Source organism: Lacerta agilis, chromosome 3, assembly GCF_009819535.1.
Source record: "Lacerta agilis isolate rLacAgi1 chromosome 3, rLacAgi1.pri, whole genome shotgun sequence".
Lineage (NCBI taxonomy): Eukaryota > Metazoa > Chordata > Lepidosauria > Squamata > Lacertidae > Lacerta > Lacerta agilis.
In genome coordinates, this window is record NC_046314.1 from 83,242,737 (window position 1) to 83,262,428 (window position 19,692).

Sequence of the window (19,692 nt, forward strand, 5' to 3'; positions counted from 1 at the left end):
TCTGTCCTGAATCTCCAAATGGTCAGCTTCACTGGATGTTCATGCATCCTAGTCTTACGAGTGAGGGAGAAAAACAGCTCTCTACCCACCTTTTCCACATCATGCATAATTTCATAATGCTTCTATCATGCCCCCCCCCTTGCTCACTCCCCCACCTTAAGTAAAAAGCCTCAAATGTGCGTAGTTGGGTAGGTAGTGTTCCAGAACTGCAGCAACTAGAACTCAGTAGTCTTATTGTTATTGTATTGTTCCTTTAGATAGGGCTGCCATATGTCTGGTGGAATTTTGGCAACATTTTTTTTTTTTTGCCACAAATAAAAGCTCACTTTTTGAAACATGGCAACCCTACTTTAGATTTTGCTTCATTTAGTTTTATTTTACAGCAAACTTTTTCAGCAGGGGGCCGGTCCATTATCCTTCAGACTTTGTGGGGGTCCGGACTATATTTTGGAGAGGAAAAAAATGAATTCTTATGCCCCACAAATAACTCTGTAGCATTCAGCATTTCTTAACACAATATTTTTGGAATATGTTAAGATTAAAGCTGATAAACTTGGTTGTTTTAAATTGTTTTTAATGTAACTCGTCCTGGGACCTTACGGTGTAGGGCGGGAGATAAACAAACAAACCAACCTTATATACTTTGCATTATTATTATTGTTGTGGTGGTGGTTGTTGTTGTTGTTGTTGTTGTTGTTATATGATGTGACCAATATGACTATAGCTGCATCGCACAGTAGAACCATTTTTTAAATTAATAAATTATATCTACAATTCTGTACCCACTTGCCTGGGAGGATGTCTCACTTGAACTCAAGGGAACTTACCGGTACTTTTGAGCACACATGCACAGGATTGCACTGTAAATATATCTCTGAACAACATCGATTCATTATTGGTGGTGACTTTTTTCTTGTTGCCCAGATTAGCGAATGGAACCTACAAGGCCTTCCAGGAGATGAGCTCTCAGTTCAAAATGGCATAATTGTCACTAAAGCGACAAGATATCCACTCTTGATAGACCCGCAGACGCAAGGGAAAACATGGATTAAACAAAAAGAAAAGGAAAATGACTTACAAGTAAGTGTTGCAAAGTTTTAAAGGAAAGGGTATGTTTTTTCCTCCCTGGAAATGCCTATATGTATTTTTCCTGGAAACATATTTTCAATAAATATGAGTACTGTAGTGTTTAAATCTTCACACAAATCCGACATCCATAATAAACACTTGAACAGAGTATACTGCTCTGCACCCTTTCAGTTTATCAACTGAGGCACCCACACATTATTTGGTGGGCATCAATTTGCTTTGAACTCTTATGCTAGCATCACTTTCAGATATGTGTTTAGTGTCTTCTAGACATTCTCACTCATATCATATTTAAGCAGTGCTTTTTCTGGGGGTACTCAAGGGAATGCAGTACCAGCCCCTACCCCCCCCCCAATGTTTAAAATGTGGCACTTACTGTAACAACTTCATGGAGAGTACCTGCACCTTTCTTTTCTTTTCTTTTTTAAAAATAGCTGTATATAAGAAAGGCAATTGTATTCATACCCTTGCAGGGCACTCCCCGCCCCCCGCCTTCACATAGGTTCTTTCAGTGGTCTGAAGTGTCTGAAGTGCAAGTTACTCAGCCAAAACCTCAGGAAAAGAACCTGCTGCATTCAAATCCTGTCTCAGTTACAGTTTTATAAGCTGAAATCTCTCCTCCTCAGTGGCCTTCCATAGAAAGCATAAAAAACTCGTAAAATACTTTGCACACTATGGGAGGCGCTTAACTTTCTGAGCATGTGGAATGAGGTCTGCTAGTGCAATGGGACATCAAAGTCCCATTGACCATGTCTAAAAGATAAAGGTAAAGGACCCCTGATAGTTAAGTCCAGTTGCAAACGACTCTGGGGTTGCGGCACTCATCTCGCCTTACTGGCCGAGAGAGCCAGCATACAGCCTCTGGGACACGTGGCCAGCATGACTAAGCTGCTTCTGATGAACCAGAGCAGCGCACAGAAACACTGTTTACCTTCCCGCCAGAGTGGAACCTATTTATCTACTTGCACTTTGACGTGCTTTTGAACTGCTAGGTTGGCAGGAGCAGGGACCGAGCAACGGGAGCTCACCCTGTTGCAGGGATTTGAACTGCAGACCCTAGGCTTAGTGGTTTAGACCACAGCGCCACCCACGTCCCCTACTCAGATGTAAACCCTACTGAGTACAATGAGACTTACGCTCAGGTAAGTAGGAATAGGATTCCAGAGAAGTAAAGGTGTTCTAAGAATTAATAAAAAGAAGGTGCCTTGCCAAGTATCTTTCTTGTAAGAATAAATTGTTTCCATTTCTAAGGTGACAACTCTGAATCATAAATATTTCCGCACACACCTAGAGGACGCCCTCTCTCTGGGGAGACCACTTTTAATTGAGGATATAAGTGAAGAATTAGATCCTGCACTTGATAATATATTAGAAAAGAACTTCATTAAATCAGGAACCTCTTTCAAGGTTAGTTACCTTTATAAAAGAGCTATGACTGTAATAAATTTTATTTAAAAGTGTGATAAATGTTTAATCACATCTGTTCTGAGCAAGCAAATGAAATAAATCCTGTGGCCAAATAGGGGGAAACCCTCTTGATCATGTGACCAGTTTCTTCTCTAACTCAGAATCTTAGAAGTAGATTGGTCAGAGGTCTGCTTGACAAGCGGTTTTGTTGTGTTTTTGTCAGTCTTTGGGGGAAGAGCTCTTATTCTCCCCTCCCTGCCTCTCAAGTGCTTAGCAGGTAGCACCCCACATAACACTTCATTAACACCGCATGGGATAAATGCTTAGTACAAAGTATAAATCTATTATACACACACACACACACACACACATTCTCACTGCATCTTTGCACTTGTGAATGCCATCAAAATCAAGGGGGCCGAGTAAAATTGGGCAGTAAAAGGAGTAAAACTGGGCAGTGGTCCCTGAAAGACAGCAAATTGCCTTCTCACTCTGCATGCTGAACAATATTTTTGAGTGCATATATTCTCAGCTAGGGCTGGAGCATATTTTTTTAAGGGTAGTCATGGAGTCCCTTCTCTTTCACCCTAATTAGTACTGTAGTTCAAACATGGAGGGTCTTAGAAATGCTAGGCACCCCAAAATGAATCTTCTCAGTTATGGATCTTCTCAACTTTGTGCCCCCTCAGCTTGGCACCTTGTGTGGGGGAACCTCCCACACCACCCTAAATTCAGCACTGAGACGACTTGATTCATTTTTCTAGAGTCTAGTGGTTTGATTTAGCCTGAACAAATCTATGATGGTGCCTACCAGTTTACTGATCACCATTGATAGGTACGAAATTGCAGCTGCAGGCAAGTTTCATCTTCATACCAGAAGCTCCTTCCTCATCTCTGCCTCCCACTTTATGGGCACTGGAAGAGTTCAACCTGAAGATTATAAGAAGAAATTTAAAATGCACCATAAACAGTCATATTACCATTCTAATACCATTTTTTCTGGATTTGTGCACTTGCTACAGGACTCTGTGATGATAAATTAGGGGTGGGGACCCACATTATGATTTAATGAAAAACTGAGGAAAAGGACAGAAACCAGATTTTACAACCACATGGACTATTAATAATTATTTGTAGCACAGACGCAGATTAAGCAAATTTAATTGTAAATGAACAATTGTGATGTTTAATATAAATTCAAGTGTGTACATCTTCCTAAATGATCTTTCTCAATAATTATATGTGCAGATTAGAATGCAATATCTGTTATTGTTATATTGAATTGTTGTTTAGGTGAAAGTTGGAGATAAGGAAGTAGATGTCATGAATTCATTTAAACTTTATATCACTACAAAATTGCCTAATCCTGCCTTCACTCCTGAGATCAATGCCAAATCATCAGTAATAGATTTTACTGTTACAATGAAAGGACTTGAAAATCAGTTATTGAAGAGAGTAATTCTTACAGAGAAACAGGTAAGATAACCAAGAATGAACTCGTACTAACAAAACAATGCAACTGTAATGCTTTACTGGCGCTTGATCTTCTAATTCTGAAATGCTGGTCTAGAACCAGCTAGCAAGTCATGGTGATTTGAGGTGGTGGCTGGAGTGGATGGGGATGAATTTTGGAAAGAAGGAAATTTGGGAGAAGAAAAATCAAATGAACAAATTCCTTATCCTTAGTGTAAATATAATGATACAGCAGTCTCTTTTAAATTATAAAAAACATAAGAAGCTAAATGTGCAAGTGCTAACATTATGATTGGGGCAATTGCATCATAACACAATGCTAAAAGTGTTTAGACAGTTTGTCTTGATATTTAACAAAGGAACTGGAAGCAGAGAGAATTAAACTCATGGAAGATGTAACATACAATAAACGGAAGATGAAAGAACTTGAAGACAACCTGCTTTATAAATTAACTGCAACTAAAGGTAGTGTATCAACTTACATTTATTTCGTATTTCTTAAGGTTGGCATCGCTCTGCTTCCATTAAGGATAGGGACATGTGTCTCTGGTTTACCATATTAAAAGGTCTAATTCTACCTGAAACAAATGCAGTTGACAGCCATCTGTCAGGAATGCTTTGATGGTGTTTCCTGCTTAGCAGGGGGTTGGACTGGATGGCCCTTGTGGTCTCTTCCAACTCTATGATTCTATGAAAGCTTGCACCTGGACTGCACTACTTCAGCCTGCAGATAGGGGGCATACTTGAATCCTTCATACAATAAATAAATAACCCCTGTATATTAGGATGTTACGCACTGGGGAGAAAGGGTTTCTTGGCATCTCATTTCTGTCTGCAGAGGTTTATTTGTTTATTTATTTGTACAGAGGTGCAACCAATCATTTGAGCCGCTACAGTCCCATGCAATCTAGAGAAATAGGTTTACTTCTGCAGTGCTGTGTGCTCTTTGCAAGGACTACTCCTAACTCACTAGACAAACCTCTCAGACATCCTTATGCATTCAAGGATGTCCTTCCTACCATATTAATGTGAAGCACTGGATGTGCAAGGTGAAAAGATAAACAACTACAGAGCAGAAGTTTCTGTCTGAAATGGATAGATCACACTCCTCTGATTGAGATGAAGCAGACTAGCGGTTGAGGTTCTTTGTGGCTAAAACAGAGGAGGCTATGGACCCTCCTTTCTCTATTGGGAAAGGACCACAATGACGGAGCATCTGCTTAGCGTGTAGAAGGTCAATCTCCAGAATTTTCAGGCAGGGCTAGAAGGGTGTCTAAACCCCAGTCAGTGTGGACAATGCTGGGCTTGATGGACCAATCGTCTGACTCAGTATAAGGCAGCTTCCTATGTTCCTTTTCCTTGGAGGATGACCCAGCAGATGAGAAACACTGTGTAAGGTTCTCTGTTCGTGGCTCATGAATAAGCAGGCAAAACTCCGAGTTTCCTTTAAGAGTTTTATTGTACAAACTATGTACAGTGCAGTGCAGAGCTAATAAGTTCATGTCTGTATCAAGCATCGTCAGAATCTGGGAATGGCCCCTTCCGGTTCTGACCCCAACAAAAGAGCTTCGGTATACAGAAACCCCGCCTCCCATCCTTTCATTTCACCCCTTGACGCCTTTGGGGCACTGGAAGCTGCGTGTCTCCTTCCTCGCCCCTTGAGCGAGAGGAGTGCAAGGTCTCTCCAGCATCCTCAGAGCCTTTTCCCTCCATACCCTGAAAAGCCTGCCCCTCCCCGCTGGAAGCCTTGCTGCTCCCTCTGCTGCCAGAAGAGGTGCTGCTGGTCAGGTGGGACCGGGGCTCTCTGTAGCATCCCGAGAGCCCTTCCACCACCTTGCACTGTGCCGGGGACAGTTCCCTGACACACTGCCATGTAGTATTCAAAGGCAGGGAAATTGGCAAGATCTCCCCCAGTCTATTTTCCTGCTACGGGGCATATGACAGAGAAGAGGCAGCAACAGGGCCAGCAACAGAGAGGAGCATTGGGCGGGTGTTGTTGCCTGCAGCAGGCAACCATTTAAATCGCCCCTAATTGGCTCCAACCTACCATCCATCCATAGTGGGGATATGTTGGAGGCAGGGACAGTGAGCATTTTGAGGGAATTCAGGTGGTAGCTCACTGCTTCCCTGTGTTCCTCTCAGTGTCAGGATTATTTTTTTAAGCCACCCACCCGTCATCAGCAATAATAGGCCCTGCTGGGGCTCCAGCATGTGCCCAAGAAAGCCTTGTGGTAATGCTGTTCATGCTACTTGTTTCTCACCAGTTTCCTCCACTTACATGCTGTCTCTCCACTGGAATAAAAAGAGACCCCAGCTTTTGGGGTGAAGTGTTCTTCCTTCACCATAATTAGTTGTTGGGCTTTTTACAGAAAGATACATTGCATGATGCAGGAGAAGCAACCAGCCTAATGCCTGGGCAACCCTTATTTGGCTCATTTGGAATGCAAAGAACCACTTTGCTTTAACTGCTTGGCCTGCATTCTTTGTACTAATTAAATTATGTTTTTCGGATAGAGGAACTGGTTGGTTTTATTTCCATACTGAGTTCTGAAGTCTGTACAGGAAATTAAAAAGCACCGTTACCAAACATTTCCTCTGGTGCCCTTTAGGGTCTTTGGTGGATGACGAATCTTTAATTGGTGTTTTGAGGACAACTAAACAAACTGCTACAGAGGTATCTGAAAAGCTGGAAGTTGCAGGAGAAACTGAGAAAAAAATTAACACGGCACAAGAGGAATATCGTCCAGCTGCTACACGAGGAAGCATTCTTTATTTCCTTATCACAGAAATGAGCATGGTCAATACAATGTACCAAACCTCATTAGCTCAGTTCTTAAAACTATTTGATCAGTCCATGGCCAGGTAAGAATACCGTGTTATTTCTGCAGACGCCTGTATCTTTTCCCAATCCATCCCCTCTGCTTCAGGCTCATTTTCACCCATTCTAGTCGGGCAGAGTCCTGAATGACTTTGGGGTTGTTGCTCAGAGCAACATTTTATTTTGCTTAGCTGTACTGCTTTTTGCTGCTATTTAGACTATAAATGTTGCATGTCGCCCCAATCTCCAAGCGCTGCAAGATTCCAGGGGTTCCAGGCTCTTACCCTACTTTCGAATGAGGTACAGTGGAGACTGAGGTGTTTTAAAGATGTATGGGTTTTTTTTTTACACACACACACACACACACACAACATGAGCCCATGTTGGAGGGGTTCTCAGCATTAACACCCCCAAGAGGGCCTTGCTTCTTCCATAGCAGCCTTGGATTCAAACAGAAATCAAACATTGCTCTGACACTCTCTCCAGCTTTCTGCTTTGCTTCTAGCTCGCATAATTCAAAACTCTTTGCTCTCAACTCTGCCGTGAGTCAGAGGAAGGGGCCCTACCCATTTGCCATCTTTCACAGAGCCTTTGTTCCCCATTACTTCGCCAGGAAGGTAGCTTGGCTATTCCAAGAATTAGAAGAGGGTCCGTGCATTCAGCCTAAACCCTCCCAAAACGCATAACATATTTTTGTATTTCTATTCTTAGGCCTTAATGTGAGTTATTAGTAGATTGTTTAACCTTAGAATTGTATCCAGTGTAGTTGTCTTGTTTGTGCAAGTGCTTTTGATTGCTCAATGGATTTTCCTCTCCTCCCCCAGTGTTCCTGTCCATGTCAGTTCTAGGGATTCCTCCAATCCTTTGGGGCAATTGTGTATGTGTGCATGGGCAGAGGGGCTGTTACACTGAACAAGTCGAAGTCTTTGCACAAACAGGATGACTTAAGAAGATACAATTCATTGTATATATTTATTAATATGAGATATTTGTTCTATTAATATTTGTATCCCTATTTTGTAAATATTGTACCTTTTGTATACAGTCATACCTCGAGTTGTATACGCTCCATGTTGCGTACGTTCGACTTACAGACCTCCGTGACCCGGAATTCCTCCCCAGAGCATGCGCGATGCACGGGTGCGCAAAAGCGCAAAAATGCGCAAGCATCCGGATTTGGGGGGGGGCGTTCGTGTTAAGCACACCCGTGTTACGTAGCGCGATCTAGAATGGATCGCGTGTGTAACATGGGGTACCACTGTATTACTTTTTCGTTTAGCAAATTTACTTGAAATGCTGCTATATTTTATTGTGTAAACTTTTGTGAAGTTGATGTGAGCCGCTTTGAGCTTATTGATGTGAATCTGTTTGCTTACTTTCTTGCTTTGCTTTTATGCCTTAGATCTGATAAGTCCCCTATTCCACAGAAAAGGATCACAAATATTATTGAGTTTTTGACATATGAAACTTTCACATACTCTGTTAGAGGTTTATATGAAAACCATAAATTTCTCTTTACGCTGCTTCTGACATTAAAAATTGATCTTCAGAGGGGTCAAATCAAGTCAAAGGAGTTCCAAGCACTAATTAAAGGTAATTGCTAGTTCTGAATTATTTCTACCTTTTTACAAAAGCTTGTAATGGAATACAAATTTGCATATTATACTGAAAGCAACCCTGTGTGGAACACTAAACAGTGGGTAACTGTCTAAAGCCATTGGAATGGATAAACAGGAATTTAAGAACATAAGAGCCCCGCAGGAGCAGTCCAAAGACCCATCTACTCCCATACTCTGTTCTCACAGTGGTCCCTCAGATGCTTATGCAAAGCCACTCCAGGCTCCCTTACTTCCGGGGGGGGGGGGCAGAAGTGCTCCCCTCCAGCTCAGCTGAGTGATGGTAGGGAGAGGGCGAATGCACACAGTCAGAGCATTGTTTTGTCTGGAACTTTCCACTCAGCATCCTGGAGCTATCACTCACTCACTGCCTGAAGCAAGCACTTCATTCACTTCTGATGCTTTGTTTTGTGCTGCTGCAAAATGCTTTGCTTGGGTCAGTTACAGCACAGCTGTGACTTGTGAGCCCACACAGATCTCAGCAGCAGCACAGACCTTGCACCCCCCCCCACTCTCCTCCCAATCCACATCAGAGGAATTAGGAGCTCGTTGTCCTGGGATAACAGCCTTCTTGAGAATGCTCATTAGCCACGCTGGTGACCTCATGCACTTGTTGGTACCTTTCCTGCTCTGCATATCCATCATCTACGTAAGCCATCCTTCTGCATATCCACTCTGATTATTTTTTTTTTATAACATCAATTTTATTCAAATACATTCATAGTGACAGAGTAGGCTTTTAAACCTTATTAAGGATGCAAGACTGCCTAAAGACTAATGTGCAGGTTAATTCTACTGTAGTAAATGGGCATTAATTTTGTGCAACCGGAAACAGGAACACAGCCTAAAACGTATGTGTCTCTTAGCTCATGGTATACAAGTTCATTTGTAGTTGTAAACAACTGTTTCCTGCTGTGAATACAAGTTGTGGCAAGCCATGGTTTTGTGAAATGTCTCCCTTCTCTTTTGCCCTTTGTGAGGATGAGAAAGTTTCTAGTTTTAAACTAACTACAGTCCCTGGTAACTTCCAGACTTGGGGAATTGTGCTTTGTTTAGACTAGGGTTAGCCAACATGGTGCTTCCAGGTGTTTTTGGACTACAACACACAGCAGCCACAGCTAACATGGCTAGCAATGGATAATGCAAGTTGTAATCCAACATATAGAGGGCACCATTTTGGTTGTCCCCGATTAAGACCATGACTTTGAATGGGAGCTACAGTTTCTGATTACTAAAATGTGGTCAGGGCATGCTTTGATTGATCACAAAGAAGGCCTGTCTGCTATTGTTCTTAGGGGAACTCTTAAGAAGGACTTCTGGCCAATTAATCATGTAATGCACCAACTGTTTTTGAAACATAAAAGCTTTATATGAATTCTAAATATTAAAGAAGGCAACGCTGCTGATGGAGTATTGTCTGTGACACTGTACGAATTAGTCTTGGCTCTTACTTTTGTATTAGTCATGGAAAAACCTCTCTAAAAGGAAGTTATTCACATAAAGGAAAGTGTATGTGTCATACAAAAATGTAAAATTACCCATAATACATTACAATCATAGATGTCATAGATGCAAGGAGAATGAATTAAAATGCTAATCAGGTATAAGGCTATGAAATAAGGGCAATTAAAAGTTTGTAGCAAACAACGAGGCTATAATAACTGCAAAAAACTGATTCTGTATTATTAATAACGAGAATAATGGCATATTTTAGGCATTCATCCTACATGCTTTCAGATATAATACAAAAAGCATTGGTTTTAGAGAAATAATGTTGTTGTTATATTTTACTGGGAAGGAATTTTGAAACTGTTTCCAGGCAGGGTGATCCTATGTTCCTGGTGGTTGCTATATCAAGGTTAATGCTGACACAATATCATACTCACAATCCTATGCTCAGTCAATAGCACAACAACAACACGTCAGCAGGTGAAAAAAATGAAACTACCTACATCACCAGATAATCCCATAGTGTCCTTGTAAATGCTGCATTGCACACTGACAACACCTTCGTATTATTCATGCTTAGAAAGTACCAATCAATACATATTCTGAACAACCTCACAACATCACCCAAACTACTGTCCTCACCCAGAAATCAAGTCCTATGAAGTTCTGTAGTTGTGCCATGATCCCAGTTGTGCCATGCAGTGTTTGTTAAGCATATTTATTCAGAAGTCAATTCCATAGGGCTCAATGGGGTTTACTCACCAGTAAATGTTCATGGGTTTCCAGTCATATCAAATGGAGACGAATATTCAGGAGAGCTGCATGGTAGCAACCAGGGCCAGCCCAACACATTTTGTTACTTGAGGTGAACCACAAAAGGGTGCCCCCTCCCCACCCGGGAAGAAGGAATGAATGAAGGTCTGCATCAGGAACAAGCAAGGAATAAAGAGATACATTGGGATCTTGCGGCCCCTGTGGATCCTTCCTCACCTTGCCTCATGGGTGGGCCAACCCTGGTAGTAAAATACATTTCTACAGAGAGCTTACACAACAGGTTTGTCTACAGAAACTCGTGCAAACATAACTGTGGACTGTGTCTGTTTGCTTCCTCTGTTATTTGGTGGGATAGAGACTGCCATTTGTCTGATAGTCTAAAATTCAAATTCAATAATATGAAGCATAGCATGTATGCACTCTGTAATAATAATGATGATGGTTGTTTTTAATCAGGGGGTGCAGCACTGGACCTAAAAGCTTGTCCTGCCAAACCATTCCGGTGGATTCTTGATATGACATGGTTGAATCTGGTAGAACTGAGTAAACTACCACAATTTTCTGAAATTATGAACCAGGTGGGCTCACTTGTCTTCCTTTCTATTCCGTATATTGTTTCCCACAGTCATTGTATCCTTTTGCCTTAGAGAATTGAGATGTGGTCATTAATTCCAATATTGCTTAGTTTCGCACCTTAATGACATGCCATCTTTTTCCCGCAAGAGAATAGCTTTGGCTCAGTGGCAGAGCACATGTGCTTAACGTGCACAAGGTCCCAGGTTCTGACATCTCTGGGTTGGGCTGGGAATGTCCACTGCCTAAAACCTTGGAGTGTCACCGCCAGTCAGTTGTAGGCAATATTGACTTAGATCAGACATTGCCAAACTTGGCCTTCCAGCTGTTTTGAGACTACAATTCCCACCATCCCTGACCATTGGTCTTGTTAGCTAGGGATGATGGGAGTTGTAGTCCCAAAACAGCTGGAGGGCCAAGTTTAGCCATGACTGACTTAGATGGACCAATAGTCTGACTTGGTACAAGGCAGTTTCTTTTATGCCTATATGTGGACGTGTGAATAACCACAAACGCTGGCACATCCACCCCTCGAAAACATGAGCAGAGCTTTCTGGGACGGTCTGCTAAGCCTCCTGCTCTATGCAGCAGTCAGATCTGCTCAGTAAGCCCTCAACTCCTATGTCGGGGGGGGGGAATATCTCAGGGCTCATCTTCTGCACCCCTCATTTCTTTTTCCTCCCCCATCCCCTCCAACCCTGCAGCAGTGAAACAGGGACAGTGGGATTTGAAGCAAAGGTCCACCAAGCTCTGGGTGCAGCTGGAAAACAGGCTGGGGGCACAAAGCCACACCAAAGAGCCTTTCCTTGAGGGCAGTCCCTGGGCTTCATTGCTTTAGTTGCACTTTGGTAGAAGCTCATCCTGTGCACCTTCTCTCTATTCACCGTTTTTTCTATGTTTTTTCCTATCGGTGTTGCACCTGACTAGATGTGTGTTACCGCATGCAGTGGGGAGGTGAAGTGTGCTGCCGTGACAAGAGCCTGTGCTGGGGCTGAGTTTTGGGGGCAAAGCAACTGGCAGTTCTGTGGGCACCTTGTGGGCAGGTGGCTGGAAATGATGGCAGGAGAGCAAAGGACGGAACTGGCATGTGGCTGGTTTATTGATTGATCCCATTGCTTACTTTCCAGCCATGGTGATGATGAGCATATTCTGCAGTTATACTAACTTTTCAGACTGTCTGCACCATTTTTATTAAGTAAGAACTGCACTGCTCCTTCAACAAGAATAATTCTATGATGCAGCAGAAAAAAAGACTAAAGCTATTTCAGGCTGCATCAACAGAAGTATAGTGCCCTTTATCTCTATAAATGACTTGAATGAAGGTACCGAAGGGATGTGTAAGAAATTTGCAGGTGACATCAAACTAACACAAGTATAGTTTCATGATCAAGGGAAATGATTTTGTTGTTTAGTCGTTTAGTTGTGTCCAACTCTTCGTGACCCCATGGACCAGAGCACGCCAGGCACTCCTGTCTTCCACTGCCTCCTGCAGTTTGGTCAGACTCATGTTGGTAGCTTCGAGAGCACTGTCCAACCATCTCGTCCTCTTCGTCCACTTCTCCTTGTGCCCTCCATCTTTCCCAACATCAGGATCTTTTCCAGAGAGTCTTCTCTTCTCATGAGGTGGCCAAAGTATTGGAGCCTCAGCTTCAGTATCTGTCCTTCCAGTGAGCACTCAGGCCTGATTTCCTTCAGAATGGATGGGTTTGATCTTCTTGCAGTCCATGGGACTCTCAAGAGTCTCCTCCAGCACCATAATTCAAAAGCATCAATTCTTCTGCGATCAATTCTGCCTTGGTCAGGCACACTTGGAGAACAGTGTCCAGTTCTGGGTGCCGCAATCTAAGAAGGATATTGACAAGCTGGAATGTGTGCAGAGGAAGCCGACCAAAATGATCAAGGGTCTTGAAACCAAGCCTTATGAGGAACAGTTGAAGGAGTTGGGTATATTTAGCATGGAAAAAGACGGAGAGGAGACATGATATCCCTCTTCAAATATATGAAGGGTTGTCACATAGAAGATGCTGCAAGCTTATTTTCTGCTGCTCCAGAGAGTAGGCACGAACCAATGGCTTCAAGTTAAAAGAAAGAAGAGTCTGGCTCAACATCAGGAAGAACTTTATGACAGTAAGAGCTACCGTATATACCCGAGTATAAGCCGACCCGAATATAAACCGAGGCACCTAATTTTCCTACAAAAACCTGGGAAAGCTTATTGACTCGAGTATAAGCCGGTTCACCTTTGCCGCTGTGGAGGAGGAGGAGGAACGAGCAGCCCGAAAGCAGCTGTTTGGGCTGCTCCTTCCTCTTCTTCCTTTGCCAAGTTTGCATTTATGCGAGCAGTTCAGGAATGGAACAAGCTGCCTGTGGAGAGTAAAGAACCGCTGTTCCTGTACACTTCTTAAGGAATGGTTGACTGGGGAGAGCGGGTGGCGGCACGAGCGGAGAGAAAGGGCTTCTTTCTCGCCACCCCCACCGCCCGGCTCACTCGAGTATAAGCCGAGGGCAGCTTTTTCAGCACAAAAAATGTGCTGAAAAACTAGGCTTATACTCAAGTATATACAGTATTAGACAGAGGAACAGACTTACTCAGAAAGTGGTGGACTCTCCTTCCTTGGAGCTTTTAAGCTAAAGGTTGAATGGCCATGGATCCTTTAGTTGAGATTTCTGCATTGCAAGGGGCTGGACTAGATGACACTGAAAGTCCCTTCCAATTCTACAATTCTATGATTCTATGAAATATGACTTTGACTGAAGTGTAACTTTCTAAAATTGTCACAAGCATACTTTAATGGGAAAACTATGTTTGTCTATTGCATTTGGTACATTAGATCTGTCGTAATGAGAAGGGGTGGAAGAATTGGTTTGACAAGGAGGCTCCAGAGGAAGAAACGATTCCCGATGGATACAGTGACTCTCTAGATACTTTTCGTAAACTTTTGCTTATCAGGTGAGGATCATGCAATTTCAGCATTGCTTGTTTTGCTAGCATTCTTCTAAGAGTGCTGTGTGTTAATCACTATGCTGCATTTCCCTCGGGGGGGGGGGAATGATATGTAAATGAAACTGACACTCAATTTGAGCCTCACCAAATATGTTTGTTCCTAGGTCGTGGTGTCCGGATCGCACACTTTCTCAAGCCAGGAAGTACATTGCAGATTCATTGAATGAAAAGTATACAGAGCCAGTCATTTTAAACTTAGAGAAAACTTGGGAGGAAAGTGATAGGCGAACCCCGCTCATCTGTTTTTTATCAATGGGATCTGATCCAACTATCCAGATTGATGCATTGGCCAGGAAACTTAAACTGGGTATAAATATAGTATTTTATTCTTCAAGATAAGAATTTGATTTTTTAGTTTAAAAAAACAACACTTTGGTAAATTGAGTTTTTGTAATAATTCACTGAATTTGTAGTGGGCCCTCTCATCAACAATCCTGAAAAAACTTCAGCAACTTTATGATGAGGGTTGTATTCAATTGTTCAAGTAGGAGGTGTCCATTAATAAAAAGCCAATTGTTACAGAAGGCAGGGCTAGAAAGAGCTTCAGATTTCCAGGCGCTTGAGGCTACTGTTAGAGGAGCTTACACTAATTCTGTAATAAATGGCTCTTTCTTGATCTAGGACAGGGTGGCTAACGTGCCACCAAGTTTCTTGTGGTACTTGGTCTTATTTCATGTGATGGGAGGCGCTCAGAAGAAGAGGTGGAGGGCAAGACAGTGGGGGTCAGTTGAAATGCATAGAGAGATAGATGGAAAGTGTGGTGGGGGAGAGAATATTGCAGTAAGCGGCCAGTTCAGGCCTCTTGGAAGAGTGATCTGTCCTTCCTCTAGTTAGTAACTCACTGGGTAGGAGGAAAGAGGAAGCAAGGGAGAGAAGGGGGTGGTAGAAAATGAGGAAAGGAGGCAACCCTGTCTGCCACAAGCTATGATTTTATACCCACTGTCAGCATTTAGCCCCTCAACAGATTACGCTTAAGGGAATGCAGCTCTTGACAGATAAAAAGTTTGCTGCCTTTCTGTTATTACAGCTTATGCACGTGGACATTTGCTGCCAACACAACTATCATCAGTGCTAACTACCATAGAGGATACTTCTTGAAAGAGTCAGAAATTACCTCTGGCTTTATTCCTTAAGGGACACAGGCGGTGCTGTGGTCTAAACCACTGAGCCTCGGGCTTGCCGATCAGAAGGTCGGCGGTTTGAATCCCCGCGACGGGGTGAGCTCTCGTTGCTCGGTCCCAGTTCCTGCCAACCTAGCAGTTCGAAAACACGCCCAAAAGTGCAAGTAGATAAATAGGTACTGGTGGGAAGGTAAACGGTGTTTCCATGTGCTGCTCTGGTTTCGGTGTTCCGTTGCACCAGAAGCACCTTAGTCATGCTGGCCACATGACCCGGAAAAATTGTCTGTGGACAAACGCTGGCTTCCTTGGACTGTAAAGCGAGATGAGCGCTGCAACCCCAGAGTTGTCTGCGACTGGACTTAACTGTCAGGGATCCTTTATATTCCTTAACTTAATTCTCATTGGCATCAAAAGACATTAATGCATGCAGCAAAGTGATATACTAAATTAACTGAGTTAATTGATTTGTAGCAAAGGGAAGGCAGCACAAACATGAATAAAATAAAAGGCCACCATTCAGTGAATTCTTAGAAAGATACAATGCTGTATATCTGCTAAATAAATCCAATATGCAGAGGATTCTTTAGTAACTTTAGTAAGTTAAAGCATAGAACTGAAAAGCCAAATTAGCAAAAATTAGCTTCCACGCTTTTTGAAAACTTGCCTACAACCAAGAGTACAAATTTATGTAATCTTATTATCATTTTACCATTTCACTTGTTGTAGAAAACAGAGCTATTTCTATGGGACAAGGACAAGAAGTTCATGCACGCAAGCTAATTCAGACATCAATGTCACAGGTATGTATACAATCTTGAGGAGGTTTTTTTTAGATTCCATCCACCCCCCGACTCAGGTTTTGTACTTCCATTTAAAAAAATGTATAAAGAGGTGTGGCATATAGCTATTAATGATAAATTAACTTGTGCTATTAAAGTAAGATGGGGAATATGCAGGAGAAATGATTTTGAGGAGATACGGAAGGGATTTGTAGAATTTGTACTATTAAAATGGAAACGGGTCAAACCGTCACAAAAGATGCTGAAATTTTGGGATGTTGGATAGTTATAATGGAACAGACTCAGGGGTGGAGTGCCCATTTTTATTTTTTATTTTTTAACTATTTATTACTTTAATTATTTTATTATAAAATAAAATAAAATACTCACTTATCTAGGCATACTTTTATCCATCTTAATGGGGCTTATTTCTAAGTAAGAACAGAAAAGGAATCCTCCTGGATCATACCAAAGGGCTGTCTAAGTGCAATATTCTGTTGCGTGTCAAGGCCCCGCACATACACACACACCATTTGATGAATAAAATATGTGGACACCAGTATTTTAGGTTAATAGGCTAATAAAGCCGACAACTTTATTGATTGCAGAATGTGAGTGGTATTGGCTTAGGCATTGGACCCAAACCGACTATATCTGACTCCTGCCCGCCATGCAGGTAGTCTAACCACCAGTAGGGTAGTCTAACCACCAGTAGGGGGAGCCCTGTTGATGTACATCAACTCGGAGCTCCCTTCAGGGTCACCAGAGAGGATATGCCGTGGCCCAAGACCCTACCCGGGCTTTGGACAGGAACCATGACCCCTTAAAGGGGAGGGGCAGGTGATGGCCACAACCTCCCCTCCCATCAACCAAGCTTTTCCAATGCCTAACTGCCAAACCTTACAAAGTTGTGACGATTTGCTACGAGGCAGGCGAAAACCAAGTGGCTGGTGCCAATCTGCCAAGTGGAAAAATTCCTGCCAGGCCTCTTCAACAGGTGACCAACCGAAGTCCATCGCAAAGTCAAGGTGTCGAATGCAAGAAGAAAGGGTGGGAGGGCGGGAGATCCGCAGAAGCAGGAAGCTGAAGGGAGAGCTCCCGGCTGCTGTGCGGCTGCTTAAATGCAGCAAACCATGCCCCCCAACCAGCCGGATTGGCTGGCTGTGGGCATGATGCAGGCTGGGACTCCCCAATGACACGGGGTACTCGTGACACCCCCCTCCAAGCACGGGAGAGTGCGAGGCCAGCCTGCAACCCCGCCCTCCTGTGAAGGAGAGCGGCTTTCTCACAGAGACCAACCAGATGCCTATGGAAAGCCCACAATAAGCACTCTCTCACTCGAGTTTTGCAACAGCTGGTATTCAAGCACATACTGCCTCTCTACTGGAGTAAAGAGCCAGCCATCAAGACCATTATCCATTAAATATTCACTGTGTGAAGTACAGTATATTCTGGCGTATAAGACTACTTTTTAATCCAGGAAAATCTTCTCAAAAGTCGGGGGTTGTCTTATACGCCGGGTGGAAAATCTGTGGTTGAGTATATCTCAAACTCTATATTTTAACTGGAAAAGTTGGGGGTCATCTTATACGCCCAGTCGTCTTATACGCCACAATATACGGTACTTCTTTCTTTTGTGCATCCTCAGACTTCCAGCATTCAGTGTCCGAGGATGATCCTTGGTTCTTGTACTATGAAAGAGGGAGAAAAATGTTTCTCCATTCACCTTCTCCATACGATGGATAACTTTGTACACTGAATAGCTCCCACAGTCTAGCTGGCCTTCTGCCTTCATACCTCCTAGCAGTGCTTTTTTCCTATTAAAAATAATAATAATTGTTTAGAATTACTCTCATTTTTCTACTCATATTGAAATACTGCCCCTCAATGAGGCCAAACTTAGATTCACAAAATGTTTAGGGATATGGATCCCATCAGAAAAAAAGCACTGCCTGTTAGTATTATGTATTGAGCTTCTTTACTTAGGAGGCTGGGCATATCTATCTATCTACCCATTAATATATATATATATATATATATATATATATATATATAAATAAATATAAACACACACACACACACACACACACACACACACACACACACACACACACACACATGTATATGTAGTCTGTCCTGACCCCCTTTGCTTAGCTACCAAATCCGCTCTTTACCTTGCTGCTTTGTCATTCTGGCTGAGACATGGTCAGTGAAGAAATGCACTGTAAAAGATGGATAGGATTTTGGCTGTTCTGGTCTGTCACTATTAAATTCACTCAAGTGTGGTATTGAGGAATAGCTGTAATTCCCCTATTAAACTGGTTACCTTAAATTTCTAACAGACTTATTTGGAAGCCCCATTGATTTTAACAGAGCTTAACTGCAGTTATTATAGTATCTAAAGCATGGGTATTTTTTTGAAAATAACTTTCACTCTACTTTTCAATGAGACTTGCTTCCAAAGCAATGTCTATAGGCCTGGAGTGTTAGTATGACTTCAGATTAAAAAGAAGAGATGGCATATTTGCTAAATCTGAGTCGAAACTTTTCTCTGCTGGTGTTGGGGGATGCCAGCAGAGTGGGTGTGAATATGCTCTGTCCTCCCTCACTGGTATGTATATGAGGGGGGGGGGGTTTCAGCCAAGGGAGACAGAGCAAGATAGACAGAGTCAATGCACAGCTTAAGTGCAGGTGACCTTGAAGGCTAAAGTCTGTATGGTATTGGAGCACACCAGAGCCGTAACTCAACTCTGAAGAGGGCACTGATTGCAAGGCAAAAGGAAAATTTGCTTAACTAACAAGAGAGGTGAAATGAACTCTGAATAGAGGAACATAATTATGAGGCGTTCTGTGGCTAAAAAGGGGCATACGAACATAATACTTGATAAGTGTTTGTGTCCTATGATGAGAGAAGCCCTGGACTCTCTCCTGGAGGAATAAATCATCATCATTATTTATACCCCACCATTTTCCCTGACAGAAACCCATTGGCCTTCAGTGGTGGGTTGGGACCCTGTTCCGCGGTGTAACATGATCTGAAGTGGGTCACAATAGCAGCACTACCACCATACAAATATATATTGTTTTTAAAAAGTAAGAAATGGGTCCCCAAATGCATGTTTGTATCAAAGGTGTATTCTGGGTCTGAAAAAGTTGAACCCTACTAAAACAAAGAGCTCACCAGAACCCCTCAGTGATTGATAGAAGTTTTGGGAATATTAGTGCTTGCTGAGCCTAAACAAAACCCTTATTCTGAAGGGGAAAGCAGGGGGTTTCTTTTAATAAATGATTATTATTATTTTACTACAACAAGGTATCTCCTGTTCACAAAACCAGTAGAAATTGCCCTGCTATAATTTTTATAACTACCACAAGATGGCAGTACTACTTTATTTACTCATTGGAACCTACAGTAGTTGTTTCATTTTAATGCAAATCCATATTTATTATTAAAACACAGAAACCCCAAACCCCAATATCAAGGAGATATAAACGAAAACAAGTACTGTAGCTAGTGAAAACTTCCGTGGAATACTCATGTGTAGTAGTTGTTGTTAGTAAATTGCAGTTGGCTTGATGTTTAGCAGAT

At 42.4% G+C, this 19,692-nt stretch overlaps 1 protein-coding gene across 1 annotated transcript in view; it reads left to right on the forward strand.

The window, feature by feature from the left end:
- The window catches only part of DNAH8 (dynein axonemal heavy chain 8), a 117,030-nt gene that overhangs the window by 80,393 nt on the left and 16,945 nt on the right, over window positions 1–19,692 (forward strand). The window contains exons 70-79 of the mRNA XM_033144581.1: window positions 925–1,080; window positions 2,341–2,496; window positions 3,790–3,972; window positions 4,329–4,434; window positions 6,579–6,831; window positions 8,190–8,380; window positions 11,083–11,204; window positions 14,031–14,149; window positions 14,308–14,510; window positions 16,051–16,124. Coding sequence (XP_033000472.1) covers window positions 925–1,080; window positions 2,341–2,496; window positions 3,790–3,972; window positions 4,329–4,434; window positions 6,579–6,831; window positions 8,190–8,380; window positions 11,083–11,204; window positions 14,031–14,149; window positions 14,308–14,510; window positions 16,051–16,124 — 1,563 coding nt within the window. The remainder of the gene's footprint in view (window positions 1–924; window positions 1,081–2,340; window positions 2,497–3,789; window positions 3,973–4,328; window positions 4,435–6,578; window positions 6,832–8,189; window positions 8,381–11,082; window positions 11,205–14,030; window positions 14,150–14,307; window positions 14,511–16,050; window positions 16,125–19,692) is intronic.